The sequence below is a fragment of the Oncorhynchus nerka genome, linkage group LG13, assembly GCF_034236695.1.
Source record: "Oncorhynchus nerka isolate Pitt River linkage group LG13, Oner_Uvic_2.0, whole genome shotgun sequence".
Taxonomy (NCBI): domain Eukaryota; kingdom Metazoa; phylum Chordata; class Actinopteri; order Salmoniformes; family Salmonidae; genus Oncorhynchus; species Oncorhynchus nerka.
Genome location: NC_088408.1, coordinates 35,201,808 through 35,216,843, shown reverse-complemented (window position 1 = coordinate 35,216,843; position 15,036 = coordinate 35,201,808). Strand labels below are relative to the sequence as shown.

The 15,036-nt window shown below is 42.8% G+C and overlaps 1 protein-coding gene across 3 annotated transcripts in view; it reads left to right on the top strand.

Annotated features, from left to right (window-relative positions):
* LOC115139442 (protein FAM184A-like) overlaps positions 1-13,462 on the top strand; it is a 154,565-nt gene extending 141,103 nt beyond the window's left edge. Inside the window, exons 15-19 of one of the 3 annotated variants that reach the window (XM_029676816.2) lie at positions 5,029-5,175; positions 7,919-8,036; positions 8,460-8,564; positions 9,366-9,577; positions 12,974-13,462. In XM_029676816.2, the coding sequence (XP_029532676.1) occupies positions 5,029-5,175; positions 7,919-8,036; positions 8,460-8,564; positions 9,366-9,577; positions 12,974-13,055 (664 nt within the window). In that variant the 3' untranslated portion in view covers positions 13,056-13,462. Of the gene's footprint in view, positions 1-5,028; positions 5,176-7,918; positions 8,037-8,459; positions 8,574-9,365; positions 9,578-12,973 lie in introns of those variants that run through there. The other 2 variants (XM_065026360.1, XM_065026361.1) reach the window with 2 other exon arrangements.
* The last annotated feature ends 1,574 nt before the right edge of the window (positions 13,463-15,036 follow it).

The window sequence follows — 15,036 nt, the reverse complement described above, 5'->3', positions numbered from 1 at the left end:
AGTCAAGAGGTGTGGATACTTTCTGAAGGCACTGTAGGTGAGTCTCCGTATGCTATCCTTACAGGTGAACGCCTCTACCTCGTTTTAATATGGTCACGATGAAGGTTATTTTGGATTGTTTAGTTCATTTAGATGACTGGTGAATCACAACACGAGAAGTTCAGTTGTGCGACTTCCTCTTGTTTAGATGTGACTGTCAGTGGCCATTGGCAGTGCTGGCAACGTTTTCAAGTTAGATTAAAGTGGAAGGATACTGGCAGAAAGAGAGGGGCCAATTTGCCTCTCCCTGCTAGATGTCCTGGTTTATATTTTGTCATCTGTTATTCCCTTTGATGACATGGTCCCTTTTGACATTTTGTTATATGGCCAAATAAATTGATAAGGAAATATGAAACTGTTATTTGGGGCAAGGGCTAAATATAATCTATCATCATGCTTTTCCCACAGGCTGATAATTAATAATTCACTCTTATATTAATTCATAATGTGTGGCTAAGGCCCGGATGGAATGAACGGCAAGAACTCTCATTAGAATTAAAAGCCTGTTTGGTGATGAATTCAAATAATGGAGGCTGATGCTTTTCTAGAGATAACTAATCACATTTCATTTGATTTTTTATTGAACCTTTATTTAATTAGGCAAGTCAGTTAAGAACAAATTCTTATTTACAATGACGGCCTATCAAAAGGCAAAGGCCTCCAGCGGGGACAGGGGATGGGATAAAAAAATACAAATATAAATATAGGACAAAATGCACATCACGATAAGAGAGACAACACTACATAAAGATAGACCTAAGTCAACAACATAGCAAGGCTGCAACACAGACAACACAGCATGGTAGCAACACAACATGGTAGAAACACAACATGGTAGCAGCGTAAAACATGGTACAAACATTATAGGGCACAGACAACAGCACAAAGGGCCAGAAGGTAGAGAAAACAATACATCACGCCAAGCAGTCACAACTGTCAGTAAGAGTGTCCATGATTGAGTCTTTGAATGAAGAGATTGAGATAAAACTGTCCAGTTTGAGTGCTTGTTGTAGCTCATTCCAGTCGCTAGCTGCAGCGAACTGAAAAGTCGAGCGACCCAGGGATGTGTGTGGCCTTTAACAGAATGTGACGTGCAGAACGGGTGTTGTATGTGGAGGATGAGGGCTGCAGTAGATATATCAGATAGGGGAGAGTGAGGCCTAAGAGGGTTTTAGAAATAAGCATCAACCAGTGGGTCTTGCGACGGGTATACAGAGATTACCAGTTTACAGAGGAGTATAGAGTGCAGTGATGTGTCCTATAAGGAGCATTGGTGGCAAATATGATGGCCGAATGGTATAGAACATCTAGCCGCTCGAGAGCACCCTTACCTGCCGATCTATAAATTCTGTCTCCGTAATCTAGCATGGGTAGGATGGTCATCTGAATCAGGGTTAGTGTGGCAACTGTGGTGAAAGAGGAGCTATTACGAAAGAGGAAACCAAGTCTAGTTTTAAATTTAGCCTGCAGCTTTGATATGTGCTGAGAGAAGGACAGTGTACAGTCTAGCCATACTCCCAAGTACTTGTATGAGGTGACTACCTCAAGCTCTAAACCCTCAGAGGTAGTAATCACATCCGTGGGAAGAGGGGCATTCTTCTTACCAAACCACATTACCTTTCTTTGGAGGTGTTCAGAACAAGGTTAAGGGTAGAGAAAGCTTGTTGGACACTAAGAAAGCATTGTTGTAGAGTGTTTAACACAAAATCAGGGGAGGGGCCAGCTGAGTATAATACTGTATAATTTGCATATGAATGGATGAGAGAGCTTCCTACTGCCTGAGCTATGTTGTTAATGTAAATTGAGAAGAACGTGGGGCCTAGGATCGAGCCTTGGGGTACTCCCTTGGTGACAAGCAGTGGCTGAGACAGCAGATGTTCTGACTTTATACACTGCACTCTTTGAGAGAGGTAGGTAGCAAACCAGGCCAAAGGCCCCTTAGAGACAGAGACACCAATACTCCTTAGCCGACCCACAAGAATGGAATGGTCTACTGTATCAAAAGCTTTGGCCAAGTCAATAAAAATAGCAGCACAACGTTGCTTAGAATCAAGGGCAATGGTGACATCATTGAGGACCTTTAGGGTTGCAGTTACGCATCCATAACCTGAGCGGAAACCAGATTACATACCCGAGAGAATACTATAGACCTCACGAAAGCCAGTCAGTTGATTATTGACAAGTTTTTCCAACACTTTTGATAAACAAGGCAAAATAGAAATAGGCCTATAGCGGTTAGGATCAGCTTGATCGCCCCCTTTAAATAAAAGACTAACCATGGCTGCCTTCCAAGCCATGGGAACCTCCCCAGAGAGGAGAGACAGGTTAAAAAGGTCAGCGATGGGCTTGGCGATGATAGGGGCAGCAACCTTAACCTCTTGCCTCTACTTGGGACGCTTGCGTCCCAACTAGAGCTCTGGAAATGCAAATGCGCTACGCTAAATGCTAATAGTATTAGTTAAAACTCAAAAGTTCATTAAAATACACATGCAGGGTATCAAATTAAAGCTACACTCGTTGTGAATCCAGGCAACAAGTCCGATTTTTAAAATGCTTTTCGGCGACAGCATGAGAAGCTATTATCTGATAGCATGCACCAATACACTACAACAGAAAAGCACAGCAGGGGACGTAAACAAAATAATTAGCATTTCGGCGTTACACAAACCGCACAATAAAATAGAAAACAGTCATTACCTTTCACCATCTTCTTTGTTGGCACTCCTAGATGTCCCATAAACACTATTGGGTCTTTATTTCGATTAAATCGGGCCATATAAAGCCAAGATATCGTTATATGTAGACTGTGTGATAAATGAAAAAAACAGCGATTTCACAACGTAACGTAATTTTTTTAAATTCAAAAAGTAGACGATAAACTTTCACAAAACACTTCGAAATACGTTTGTAATGCTACTTTAGGTATTAGTAAACGTTAATAAGCGATAAAAATCATCCGTAGGCGATGTAAATATCATTAGCTGTCGTCTTGGAAAAAATTTCAGGAGAGAGCTCTTCCGGAATGATCTGGGCGGAGACCGGAGGTAAGCGGTGCCCCTGTTTCGGTTCAACCCAGAATCAAAGATGATTCAATTCACAAGACTCTAGACAACATGGGGATGCTGTGGGAGTTGAATGCTCGGTCTTATCTAATTCGGCTCACTGTTAACATTGCTGGAAGTGGCGCAAGGATATTTATTTCCATTTTCTGTGATCAGGTTTTCCTGCGCTTTCCGATGTAACGCACGTTATGTAATAGCCACAGTCGTGATTTAACCAGTTTTAAAAACGTCTGAGGGTTTCCTATCCACACATTCTAACCATATGAACGTACTATATTCCTGGCATGAGTCGCAGGGCGCTGAAATGTTGCGCGATTTTTAACAAAATGTTCAAAAAAGTAGAGGGTCGACTGAAGAGGTTAAAGAAGAAAGGGTCTAAACCATCTGACTAGTCACATTAGAAGGGTTGGGAGATGAGGAAATGTTGGACGGACAAGGATGCATGGTTGAGTCAAATAGGAGTCCTGACTTATTGAAGTGGTGATTAAAGAGCTCAGCCATGTGCTTCTTATCAGTACCAACCACATCATCAACATTAAGGGACATGGGCAGCTGTGAAGAGGAGGGTTTATTCTCCAGGTCTTTAACCGTTTCCCGAACTTCAGAGAGAGAACTTTTCTTTAAAATAACTAACTTTGTCCTTCCGGATAGCCTGAGTCCACTTATTTCTAATTTGCCTCAACGAGAGCCAGTCAGCCTGAGTATGCGTGTGTCGAGCCTTTTCTTGAGGTGGAGTAACTCTGCAAGATCATGGTCGAACCAGGAACTGAACCTGTTTTTAATTATATTTTTCTTCATGATGGCGTGTTTGTTAACAATACCACTAAAAATATCAAAAAAGAAGGTCCAAGTGTCTTCGACAGAGGGGATCAAGTTGATTCTATCCCAATTTACAGAGGCCAGTTCATGAAAGAAGGCTTGCTTATTAAAGTTTTTTTGTCAAGCGTCTATGACAAATCAGGACAGGTCGTTTCACTGAGCAGCCATTACGAACACAGGCTGTAAAACAGTGATCACTAAGGTCATTACAGAAAACACCAGACTGATACCTATCAGGATTATCTGTGAGGATAATGTCGTGGAGAGTAGCCTTTTCTGGGTGTTTGAGAAAGATTTAGGGAGTCCCATTGGGAAAGGGGGATACCTAGTCAGTTGTACAACTGAATGCATTCAACTGAAATGTGTCTTCCGCATTTAACACAACTAGTGTTCCAGTGCGCATGTGTGCGCATCAGCGCACGCCTGTTTGTGCGTGCATGCATGTGTGACATCAACGACACACATCGCTAGCAGGATTCCAAGCTCCTCGTGGAGTACGTTTCACTTCCAATTATGTAACACGCGGGCGAATCCTCGTTTCTGAGATAAAAATAACATAATAAATAAATACATTGGAAATGATGTGTCCCTCAGGGTGTTACTCAGGGAGAGGCAAACATATTCCTCTGTACTCCTCATGGTCTCTCTCTCCGACTGCAGTACCTCAGAGTGAGCAGCCCTGCCATAAAGCCCACTGAGAGGAGACCGTCACCGCTACCATGCAGGGAATTTCAATGAGCTGGTGAAATGTCCTGGAAAAGTCCTGTCCATCTGTCCCGATTTCAAAATAAATCAATAAGTAAATAGAGAGGAGTGTTTTTTTTCACTTATGGCGAAACAGTGATACCTCTCCTCCAGAGCCCTCTGCTATGAATTATGTATGTCTTTCTAGGAAAGGAAAGGATGAGTATGTCAGGAAACGAAAGAAAGTCAAAGATGAATGCAATTTGACTGGCGGCAGCAGGATCAAAAGGAATGTGTCTGTGGTAATTGTGCCTCGTTAGGATACTGTAACACCTCTGGACCAGAGACTCAGCGCCTCCGAGCTGGAGAGGCGTATAAAGACGTGATCTGAATGGGCTTTAATGGTCTGGTCTCTTCTCATCAGGGCTCATGAACAGGACCTGTGTAAGAAACACGAGCGGGAGATGGCTGAGATGAACGCCATGCACAACAGAGAGACTCAGAACATGCTGTGTGACTTCAACAAGGCCCAGGAGCTACTCAAAGACAAGATCTCTGCTCTGCAAGTCCTGTACGTACAGTACATCCAGTATGTAGTTGCTTTAGCTGTGTGTGTGTGTGTGTGTGTGTGTGTGTGTGTGTGTGTGTGTGTGTGTGTGTGATTATATAAAGCCCTGGCAGATGATGAAAGACCACAGTACCTGGCCGAGCAACAGAGGGTGAAAAGGTGAGTGCCCCAGACAGATACAGGGATGAATGGAAGGAAGGATGAGAGGGAGGGAGGGATGGATTCAAGAGGGGAGAGAAGGGGGCTACCTACATGACCTCCTGAGGTGAATATGGCCCATTGGGAAGGTCCTTCTCTCTCTCTTTACCCTCCCAGTAGTACAGATGCAGCTCCCTATGAGAGATCTGGCAGACTTGTTTTATTTCCCTCGTGTGCTGTATGGAGGTGACTGTGTCCTCAATATCCCATCACACACACACACACACACACACTGTCCATGTAGCAGTGTCCTACTGGGGATAAACCTCCAGCTGGGTGTGCAGCTGCCCCATAGCTTTCAAGACACCACAATACACACACAGTACACACCAGCAAATACAAGCATAGACATAGAAAAATCCCCTGCAAACTGCTGTGAATAGATCAATGGAGATGTATTGATTATGGAAATGAAATAGGGAGCTTAGGAAGGCACTCATAAATGATCCGTACGTCTCCATAGGAACTATTTTTGAAATATGAGAGAGGAACAGAGGAGAAACAGATGTAAGGGCCCTAGGACTGTAGATTTTGCTGTCAGGAGTGACCTAATTTGGTTTCACTTGAATGAGAGCACAATCTAGACACACAGCCAGCTACTGCAGAGAGAGCCTCTGTTTAAAATAGTTCATCTGTGATGTTCCCCACCAAATCTTCTCATGGCTCAATCACTCCTTTCACAACATCAAAATGAAATTCTAGTGAAGCATACATCATTATTTGTGCACATGTTCCTCCATGAATGTGACCGACAAACAGAATCCATTACGATATTGTAAAAATAGGTCACACATAGATTTTTCTGTTACTAACCTTTCTAAAAACCAACAATTACCTGCTGGTTGGAGACCCTGTCATTATCAATTTGCTGACTAGTTGACATTTCCAGGGCCTTCCCTTGAGGTGGCCGATTTACTGCCTGCTAATTAAGCACAGGACAAATCTATTTTAACGACAACCCCTGTCCCCTCCCCAATTAATCACCATGGCAGCTTCGTTCCCCCAAAGCCAGTCCCTGGCCACCGCTAAATTATTACGCCATTTAAGCTTTATGAATATTTTATCTCATTACATCTCCTATTGGTTAAGCCCCTGGGAATCAACATGAGTTTGTTGTCTGATTGGTTGTTGTCACATCTGTTTTGAGTGATGTCGCTGGAGAGTTGAATGGAGTGTGATATATTTATAGAAAGCAAGCCAGCACCAGCTTCCCAGGCTGCACTGCAGCAGCATGTTTATTTCACACGGGTGTGCTTGGAATATGTGTAGGGATACAGACAGTGGTGGAAAAAGTGCCTAATTGTCATACTTGAGTAAAAGTATAGATACCTTAATAGAAAATGACTCAAGTGAAAGTCACCCTGTGAAATACTACTTCAGTAAAATTCTAAAAGTATTTGGTTTTAAATATACTTAAAGTATCAAAAGTAAATGTAATTGCTAAAATTATTATTGAAAGGAAAAGTATAAATCATTTCAAATTCCTTATATCAAGCAAACCAGACGGCACCATTTTTTATTTACGGAGAGCCAGGGGCACACTCCAACACTCAGACATAATTTACAAATGAAGCATTTGTGTTTAGTGAGTCCGCCAGATAAGAGGCAGTATGGATGGCCAGGGATGTTCTCTTGATAAGTGTGTGAATTGGACCATTTTCCTGTCCTGCTAGCCATTCAAAATGTAACGACTACTTTTGGGTGTCAGGGAAAATGTATGGAGTAAAAAGTACTTTTCTTTAGGAATGTAGTGAGTAAAAGTAAAAATTGTCAAAAATATAAATAGTAAAGTAAAGTACAGATACCCCAAAAAACTACTTAAGTAGTACTTTAAAGTATTTTTTACTTAAGTACTTTACACCACTGGATGCAGATGAGTCTATAGTGAAATGTGACACTGAAGTAATGTGTAGTAGAGCAAGAAATGAACAGATCGCCGATGCATAGCAGCGCAGCAGAAGCAATTATCCTGATATCCAATAGGCTCTCCCTCTAATTCAAGCTCTTGCCTGTCCCTGTCTCGCGTCGGCGTTTTGATGGCGAGTTTGGTATCACTTGTCATTCCACATCTGTAAGTGCTGAGGGCGACGAGCCAAACTGGACATGATGGATGCTTGTTTACAGTACGAGGAATATCTCGGCATATTAAAGTCATCAATCTCAAGTTAGAGGCAGCAAAAAAACTGTGGAGAGGCAGATGGCTTTGAACACTGTTGAGAACTCTTCTAAAAAATAAAAAATAAAGCGCTTGTTATTTGTTGACACGTTAAAGTGGAAATCCAGGAAAAACATGTACTGCCACTTTTTGATCATAGTAAAACACCAGCACTAATAGGCTTTCTGATTATGAGATTAAACCTAGGAGAGTTAAAAGCTAATGCTTTACTATTGAACTGTAGGTAAGGGAAGGGAGGCTTTCAAAACATGGTCCCTCAGTGTCTGCATGTATTAATGCTCATATCCCCAAGCTGATCCAAGGCACTTTTATTATCACGTCACACAAACAAACTGAGCGTCTGAGCCCTAATGGCCCCCTCCTCTCCCCCAGGCTGGAGGGCACGGAGGATAAGTTCCGGAACAGGGAGAGCCGGCCTGAGGACCTGCAGGTGATCGCTGAGCTAAAGGACATGGTGACTGAGAGGGAGTCCCTCGTCAAGAAGCTGGTGGTAAGTGTATGTACACAGTACAAGATGGCCTACAGGATGCCCTTTTGTGGTTTTACCCAACAGTCCTAGACATGGAGCCTGCATGCCTATCTACCTCCAGACAATAGTAGACCAGACTATGGAGTGCTGTAGCCCTGCATGACCTAAGAGTTCTCATACAGCAGCAGTAGACTCCGAGAGCTATGTTACAGCCCTCAAGTCCCAGCGATGCATTCAGACAGGTTATCCAGCATACTGTATCGGTGACAAAGTGTCTGTGGCACTAGAGAGAGTGGATAGAAGGCCCTCTGATTTTAGCCAGTGCTATCACCCGGTACTGCTGTAGACCGAGTATGTGAGGTGTGTCGTAAACCATCAGTGAGATGCTCCATCACGAACCCAGAGCCGCCGTGACCTAACTGGCATCTCTCTGTGGACTTGCAGGACGACAAAAAGTTCTACCAGCTGGAGTTGGTGAACAGAGAGACCAACTTCAACAAAGTGTTCAACACCAGTCCCAACGTGGGAGTAATAAATCCCCTCATCAAGGTGAGCTGACCGCTTGCACACCACACAGACAGACACAAGGCTAACACACCTCTGGACTAACACTGACCATCAGTTGATTAGAGCCATATGGCTCATCTGAGCCAGTCTTTGACACTTTGTGAAGCCCCAAAGCTACCGGTGACAATTTGAAACCGTTAGGGAACCATCCCGATCATTACAGGCCTAAACCAGTTGCCTGTACGTCATTGTAGAGAATGATTGAAGTGGAGATTTTCCACGTATATTTAGCCTTGATTTCCATTGGAACCATTCCATCCTTTAGTGGAGAGAAGTTGTGTCCCATTCCAATGTAAACACAGCAATCCCCTGTCTCCCAGTTGAATGGATCACTCTGCATGGTCAATATGTAACTGTTGACTCCATTTCAAGTTCTATAACTTCCGATATTATGTGTGTTTGTACATTTTTGTGTGTGTGTGTGTGTGTGTGTGTGTGTGTTAGTCAGTGTGTATGTGTGTTATCTCCCTGTTCAGACATCCAGTTCTCCTTTGCTTTCCAAGCCATTCTTTTTTAGTGTGAACTTTCTGTAGCCTCTTCCTTTGATGCATCTCTTTTTTGCCCATCTTAGTTTACAGAAAGCTGAGAGCGACTGTTGCTTCACTAGCTGAGTGGTGCGAGCTTGACCATCAGAAAGCATCCATCCACATAAATCCTCCAAGAGAATGAGAAATATATAAATATATATATATATATATATATATACACACAGCAGTCTTTTTTTCCATTGGACTAGCTTTCCCTATTTTTCCCATTTGTTTGTGTTTTTGTCCTACTGTGTAGCAACAGAGAAAGAATGACAAATCAGCAAACCGATTCAGCAGCTCTCCAAACCTCAGGGCTCTGGAGGCGACAGGAACAGGGATGGGGAGCGGGCAACCCCAGCCCAACCGCCTAGAGCCTATCCCCAACTCCCCCATTCACCACCTTGAGCTCAACACTAGCAAACCTCTGCCCCCACCGACCCCTCCGACAGAGCCCAAGAAATTCATGAGGTGAGCGCCGCCCCTCCCTCGCCGCTGACGCCTCCGTCCGCACCATGGGCAGGCCCAGGGGTCAAGCACACTGACACACAGACAGACAGAGGCTTGCCCTGACCTTCGGCCCATACAGCTGCAGATAGGCAGCTTTCATACAAACCTCTCCAGAGTCAGCTGTCATATCCCTTTATGTTGGGCTTCAGTCTTTAAAAGAAACTTCTCAATGTGACCCTCACTGGCGAATGTTGATGTTCTTCCCCCCCTCTCTGTCAGACCTCGCTCTGATAAACAAAAGAGCGTTAAATTAGGAATGACAAAAAAACATTTAAGCACTCCAGTCTGGAACTTTAATTACCTTGAATAATAGATTAAGTTGCGTGCTGCCTGTTGCCAGCAGGCTGAGGGTTCATCCCAGGATTCCCTCTTGATTGCTATTCTATTTGAAGGACATGATGGTTTTTGTCTTTGCCTGCAGTTTTTGCGAGGCTTTGATTGCATCCCCCGAGAATTAGCTTTCGGAGAGAGGCAGAGCTCCCACAATCCCCCCCCCCCCCCTACACTTCTATGTCAATTCATCTTTACTTTATACCGCGAAGTCAGTGACTTCACAAGAGGGTTTCTTTTCAAACACACAACAAAAGATATTCCAGCTGAACTTACACACACTGCTGGAGATGTGTCAACACTTTACTATACTATTATAAAGTATTGTAAATACATACGCTTTGAAAATGGCATTGGAATGCAAAAAGGAGCATGTGTACCACTACCCCTCCCCCAACCCCCACCGTCACTCTTAACATGCTAACTGAAGTGTGCACGCTAGGAGTTGTCTCTTTGTGTCTCTGCGTTGTGTTAATTGTTCAGTTTGTTCTGGAAGTTATAGGCCTACAACTCATTGGTGATGTTGTTATTGTTCTGTTAAACCCCTCATCCTCACCGGCCTCCAGGCTTGCCGCACTTACTGCACTTTGTTGTCCACCTTGATGTGAAATTGTTTTGATTTTACATGAGGAAAATATTGGTGGTGGTATTTTCTTGCGTGTGTGTGGATGTGTGAACGTCTAACTGAAGCCTCCGATAACAACAACACTCTCCCTCTCATCAATGAACGCCTCTCTCTCTCTTGTGCCTTGGCATTGCTTTGCTCGCTGTTGTGCTCCCAGCTATAATTCTGTTCATGTGTATTAAGCACACATGTTAATGTGGTACTCTCTTGTGCATGTGTTGTACTAGCTTATGATGCCTGCACTTATCCGGTGCTTAGGTTTCTGACAATTGCTGCACTTGTTATCTATCTGTACCCGTGTGCACTGTGCCTCTGAGCTTTGGGCGTTTCTGTTGCCTTTGCTGCATGCTGCTATGTAAATAAGTTGCAGGTGAGTCGGCGTGGCAGATTTGTAGCGGGGCTGCCCTCCATTGTCATGGGACTCTCCCATCACTGCATCACACACATGGCCTGTCTGTCTCAGCCCCTGGCAACGTGTCCCTGTTTACACTTAGCAACAGATGCACCCCCACATACCACATACCTGCTGAAGCACATACCACTCGTATTAACCAAACCTCAGGGGCAAATGATGACACAATGGTGCCATGTGTTACATATTTGCTTTCAGATTATTCAAAGGCTGCCCCGATCTCGTTGCGTGCAGTGCTCCTGAAGTGCTGCCCTATTTCGATTCACCAGGTCTATACCAGAACACACACGCTTCAGTTCTCGGAGAAAATACCTAGATCAATAGAACTTCTTAATTCAGCTCACCAGCAAATCTGTAGTACAATACATGTACATAAATACTTGAGTTTTCCCGATGAAAAACACTAGCATGCGTGCTTATGCCATTTCTCTGCTTCTAGCTTTTGATGTTGTTGAGGTCAGCCCTGTCCGTCTCAGCCCAGGTGTTCTCTGGATCCGAAATTGGTGATGAACAGACCAATTGAGCATTCAATTGGGTTTGCTGCAATGGAGGCTACTGAGACTGAGGAGAGAATGATCACAGAGGAGATATTTTAGGATAGTTCTCAGAGACAAACAGTTCAAGGCCCCGCACAGGATGTCTTTTATTTAAAAACTTCAGCTCAGTTAGGGCAGTGCAGTTGGTGCAGTGCAGAATGAGTGCAGGCTGTGTTTAGTCATTTGTATCTAGTCATGATAATAATAATAAAACCTTTAAGTTCAGAGAAGGTTATTTCACATAACAACTGTGGAAATAACCATAGTAGGAAATTAAAACTCAAAATATCTGAAGTTACACAGTTCTTTATCAGATTCCCAGACTGCAATTTCCTTGCCTTTGTGTTTGTCAAATATCAACTGCAATATAAAGTTGGGTCATAAATCACTGAGATATTTTCATCTTGAACTCGTTGTACACTCTAGTTGTTGAGACGAGAGCGCTTCACATTATCACGGTTTGTTCTGTACTGACATTTCAATGAGACTTCTCCTCCCACTCATTCTCTCCTCCTTTTTGGCTCTCCAGACAGTCGGATGTCAATCCCTTCATAGATAGGAGGCATCTGGTGCCCATCAACGGGCTACGACCCCTGAACAATTGTGGCTGAGGGAGGGCCCTTGACACCAGGCAGCCAGACAGACAGCCAGAGATATATCTAGCTCTATAGGCAAAGAGCAAAGGTTATTTTATGTGGAATAAAGCTGCAATGTTCGAATAGAGTGATGTTTGTTGGCGGTTATTGTGAATTTGTCAATGCCAAGGCTATGGTCAAGCCAGCAAACCCAGTGAAATGCATTAGGTTGAATATGCGATATCTTAGGTAGACTTAGAACAAACAACAATAGGCAAGGTTATGGTCTTTCAATACACTTTCCCTCTGAGATGTTTTCCTTGGTTACAATTGCATTGGCTTTTCCGAAACTACAGACAAGTAGTATGAAAGTAGCATATAGGATTTTTAATAGATGCATTCACATATTTGTATAACCAAGACAGCGTCGTCCCCCAAGGACCTGAGTCAAAGATTAACAACCGCATGGTCTTGTAATTTAATCTCACAAAATATCATGTCTGGACGATCATGTAAAACAGAAAAGTTAGAGTTAGTAGAGCCGCGGGCTCTTAGAAATGAGCACACTTAACAGGGTTAAAGGCAGATTAGCGCGATGGAAATGTTATCGTTTTCTAGGAAACATTCACACTGAAGAGCAGATCATCAAATCTATACTGCCGCAGCAAAATCCCATTATCCTCTGAACTGAATGAATGACTATACCGACGACACTAAGGAACATTCACAAACACATCACATAGGCATAAAACCCAGAGACTTAAATCAAATCAAATGACTCAACTCCAAGGTGTAATAAGGAGTCCTTAGTCAATAATGTCCTGTATTGTGTAACTGTGCTGCTGTTGTGGTGTGCCCCCCCCCCCCCCCCCTGTGTAGCCCTCCTGAGACAGAAGAGTCACCCGTAGGATCCCCCGACCACCAGCGCCAGGAGTGGTTCGCCCAGTACTTCACTTTCTGACTTTTGCAACTCGAGAGCATGTCAACCATAGGAAACGAAAAAATACAACAAACAAAAAAAAAAGAACATTATTTAATGATCTCCATCTCATTCTGTTGATTACTTCACCGTGAACAGATTCCTTGTTTGTACAGTGCCGATGAGTATGTTTGACGTTTTCTTTTCTGCAGTTTCTAAAGAGTGATGCATATGCTGCTACAGTAAATTGTCCTCTCTCTGTACCTTATTTTAGAATGGCACCATAGCGAGAGTTTGTTACAGACGCATAACCAATTTTGGTAGAATTAAACTGTTTGTATGGTTGTCTCAACACAGATATAATGATGTCTCACCAATTTTAAAAATAAATTGCATATTTTATATTTATATTATACTATGTATGCTTAACTAATAAATAATTATTGTGACATTTAATGATGATATGTGTGCTGTCTTTTTTGGGGGGGGCCTTTCAATTTATGGAGGATTTGTACCATAAAGTGCTGTGCCATAGAATCCCAACTTCTGCAGAAAATATTTAATTATAAGGTGTTTGAATGAACTCCATTATGTTTTGAAATGATGTTTTACACTGTTTTAGGTCAAAGTATGTACAGGTATTTACTGTGTCTGTGTTTTAGGTCTGGTTCAGGTCAATTTCTCTGGTCCTGTTGTGGCATGTGATAGCCTTGCAGCTGCACATTTATTTTGGATAGACATAGACGCTAACAAATCAGAAAATATAAGGGGTTCCTGCCATAAAAGCAATTTCAGATTATTTTGATCCACATAAAAAAGCACATGTTTTCTACTGAATCATTGTGGATTTAAATGCAGCATTTACTTCATAGTGAGTATTTTAAGACAAGTGCCATGATGTTTCTTTCGTGTTATAGTTTTGAACACCCCTGTGGGAGTACTGAATGTGTGAATCCAGAGGAAAGTTCCTAAAGGTCATGGGCTAGAAGGGATCCAGCTTTTGTCAAGTTAATGTCAGATTTGACTTTTCATAGCAGGTTCAAAGACCTTACGCAGCAGGTTAGGATAATTAATGTAGCTTGTTTGGAGAATTAGGTTAAGGTTAGGAAAACAGTTGGGGTTAGCTTAAATATATATTGTCAAACTTTTGAGGGTAAAACTGACCGGTAGTGCACGGAAGGGCAGCAGTACCGGGGGAATCCGAGACAGTATTCTAAGACTTTTGACCGGTAGTGTGTTATATATATATATATATATATATATATATATATATATATATTGGGGTGGCAGGCAGCCTAGTGGTTAGAGCGTTGGGATATTAACCGAAGGGTTGCTGGATCGAATCCCCAAGCTGACAAGGTAAAAATCTGGACTATTTCAAGAACTTTGAAAGTTATTCAAGCGCAGTCGCAAAAACCATCAAGAGCTATGATGAAACTGGCTCTCATGAGGACCACCACAGGAATGGAAGACCCAGAGTTACTCCTGCTGCAGAGGATAAGTTCAATTGGGTTACCAGCCTTAGAAATTGCAGCCCAAATAAATGCTTCACAGAGCTCAAGGAATAGACACATCTCAACATCAACTGTTCAGAGGAGACTGTGTGAATCAGGCCTTCATGGTCGAATTGCTGCAAAGAAACCAGTACTAAAGGACACCAATAATAAGAAGAGACTTGCTTGGGGCAAGAAACATGAGCAATGGCCATTAGACCGGTGGAAATTTGTCCTTTGGTCTGGAGTCCAAATTGGAAATTTCATTAGTGTCACGTCCTGACCTTAGTTCCTTTTTTATGTCTCTGTTTTAGTTTGGTCAGGGCGTGAGTTGGGGTGGGCATTCTAGGTTTTGTATTTCTGTGTTTGGCCTGGTATGGTTCCCAATCAGAGGCAGCTGTCGATCGTTGTCTCTGATTGAGAACCATACTGCCTGTTTTCCCACTATGATTTGAGGGTAGTTATTTTCCGTTTCAGTGTTTTCACCATACGGGACTGTTTCGGTTTTCCTTTATTCTCTTGTTTGTTTG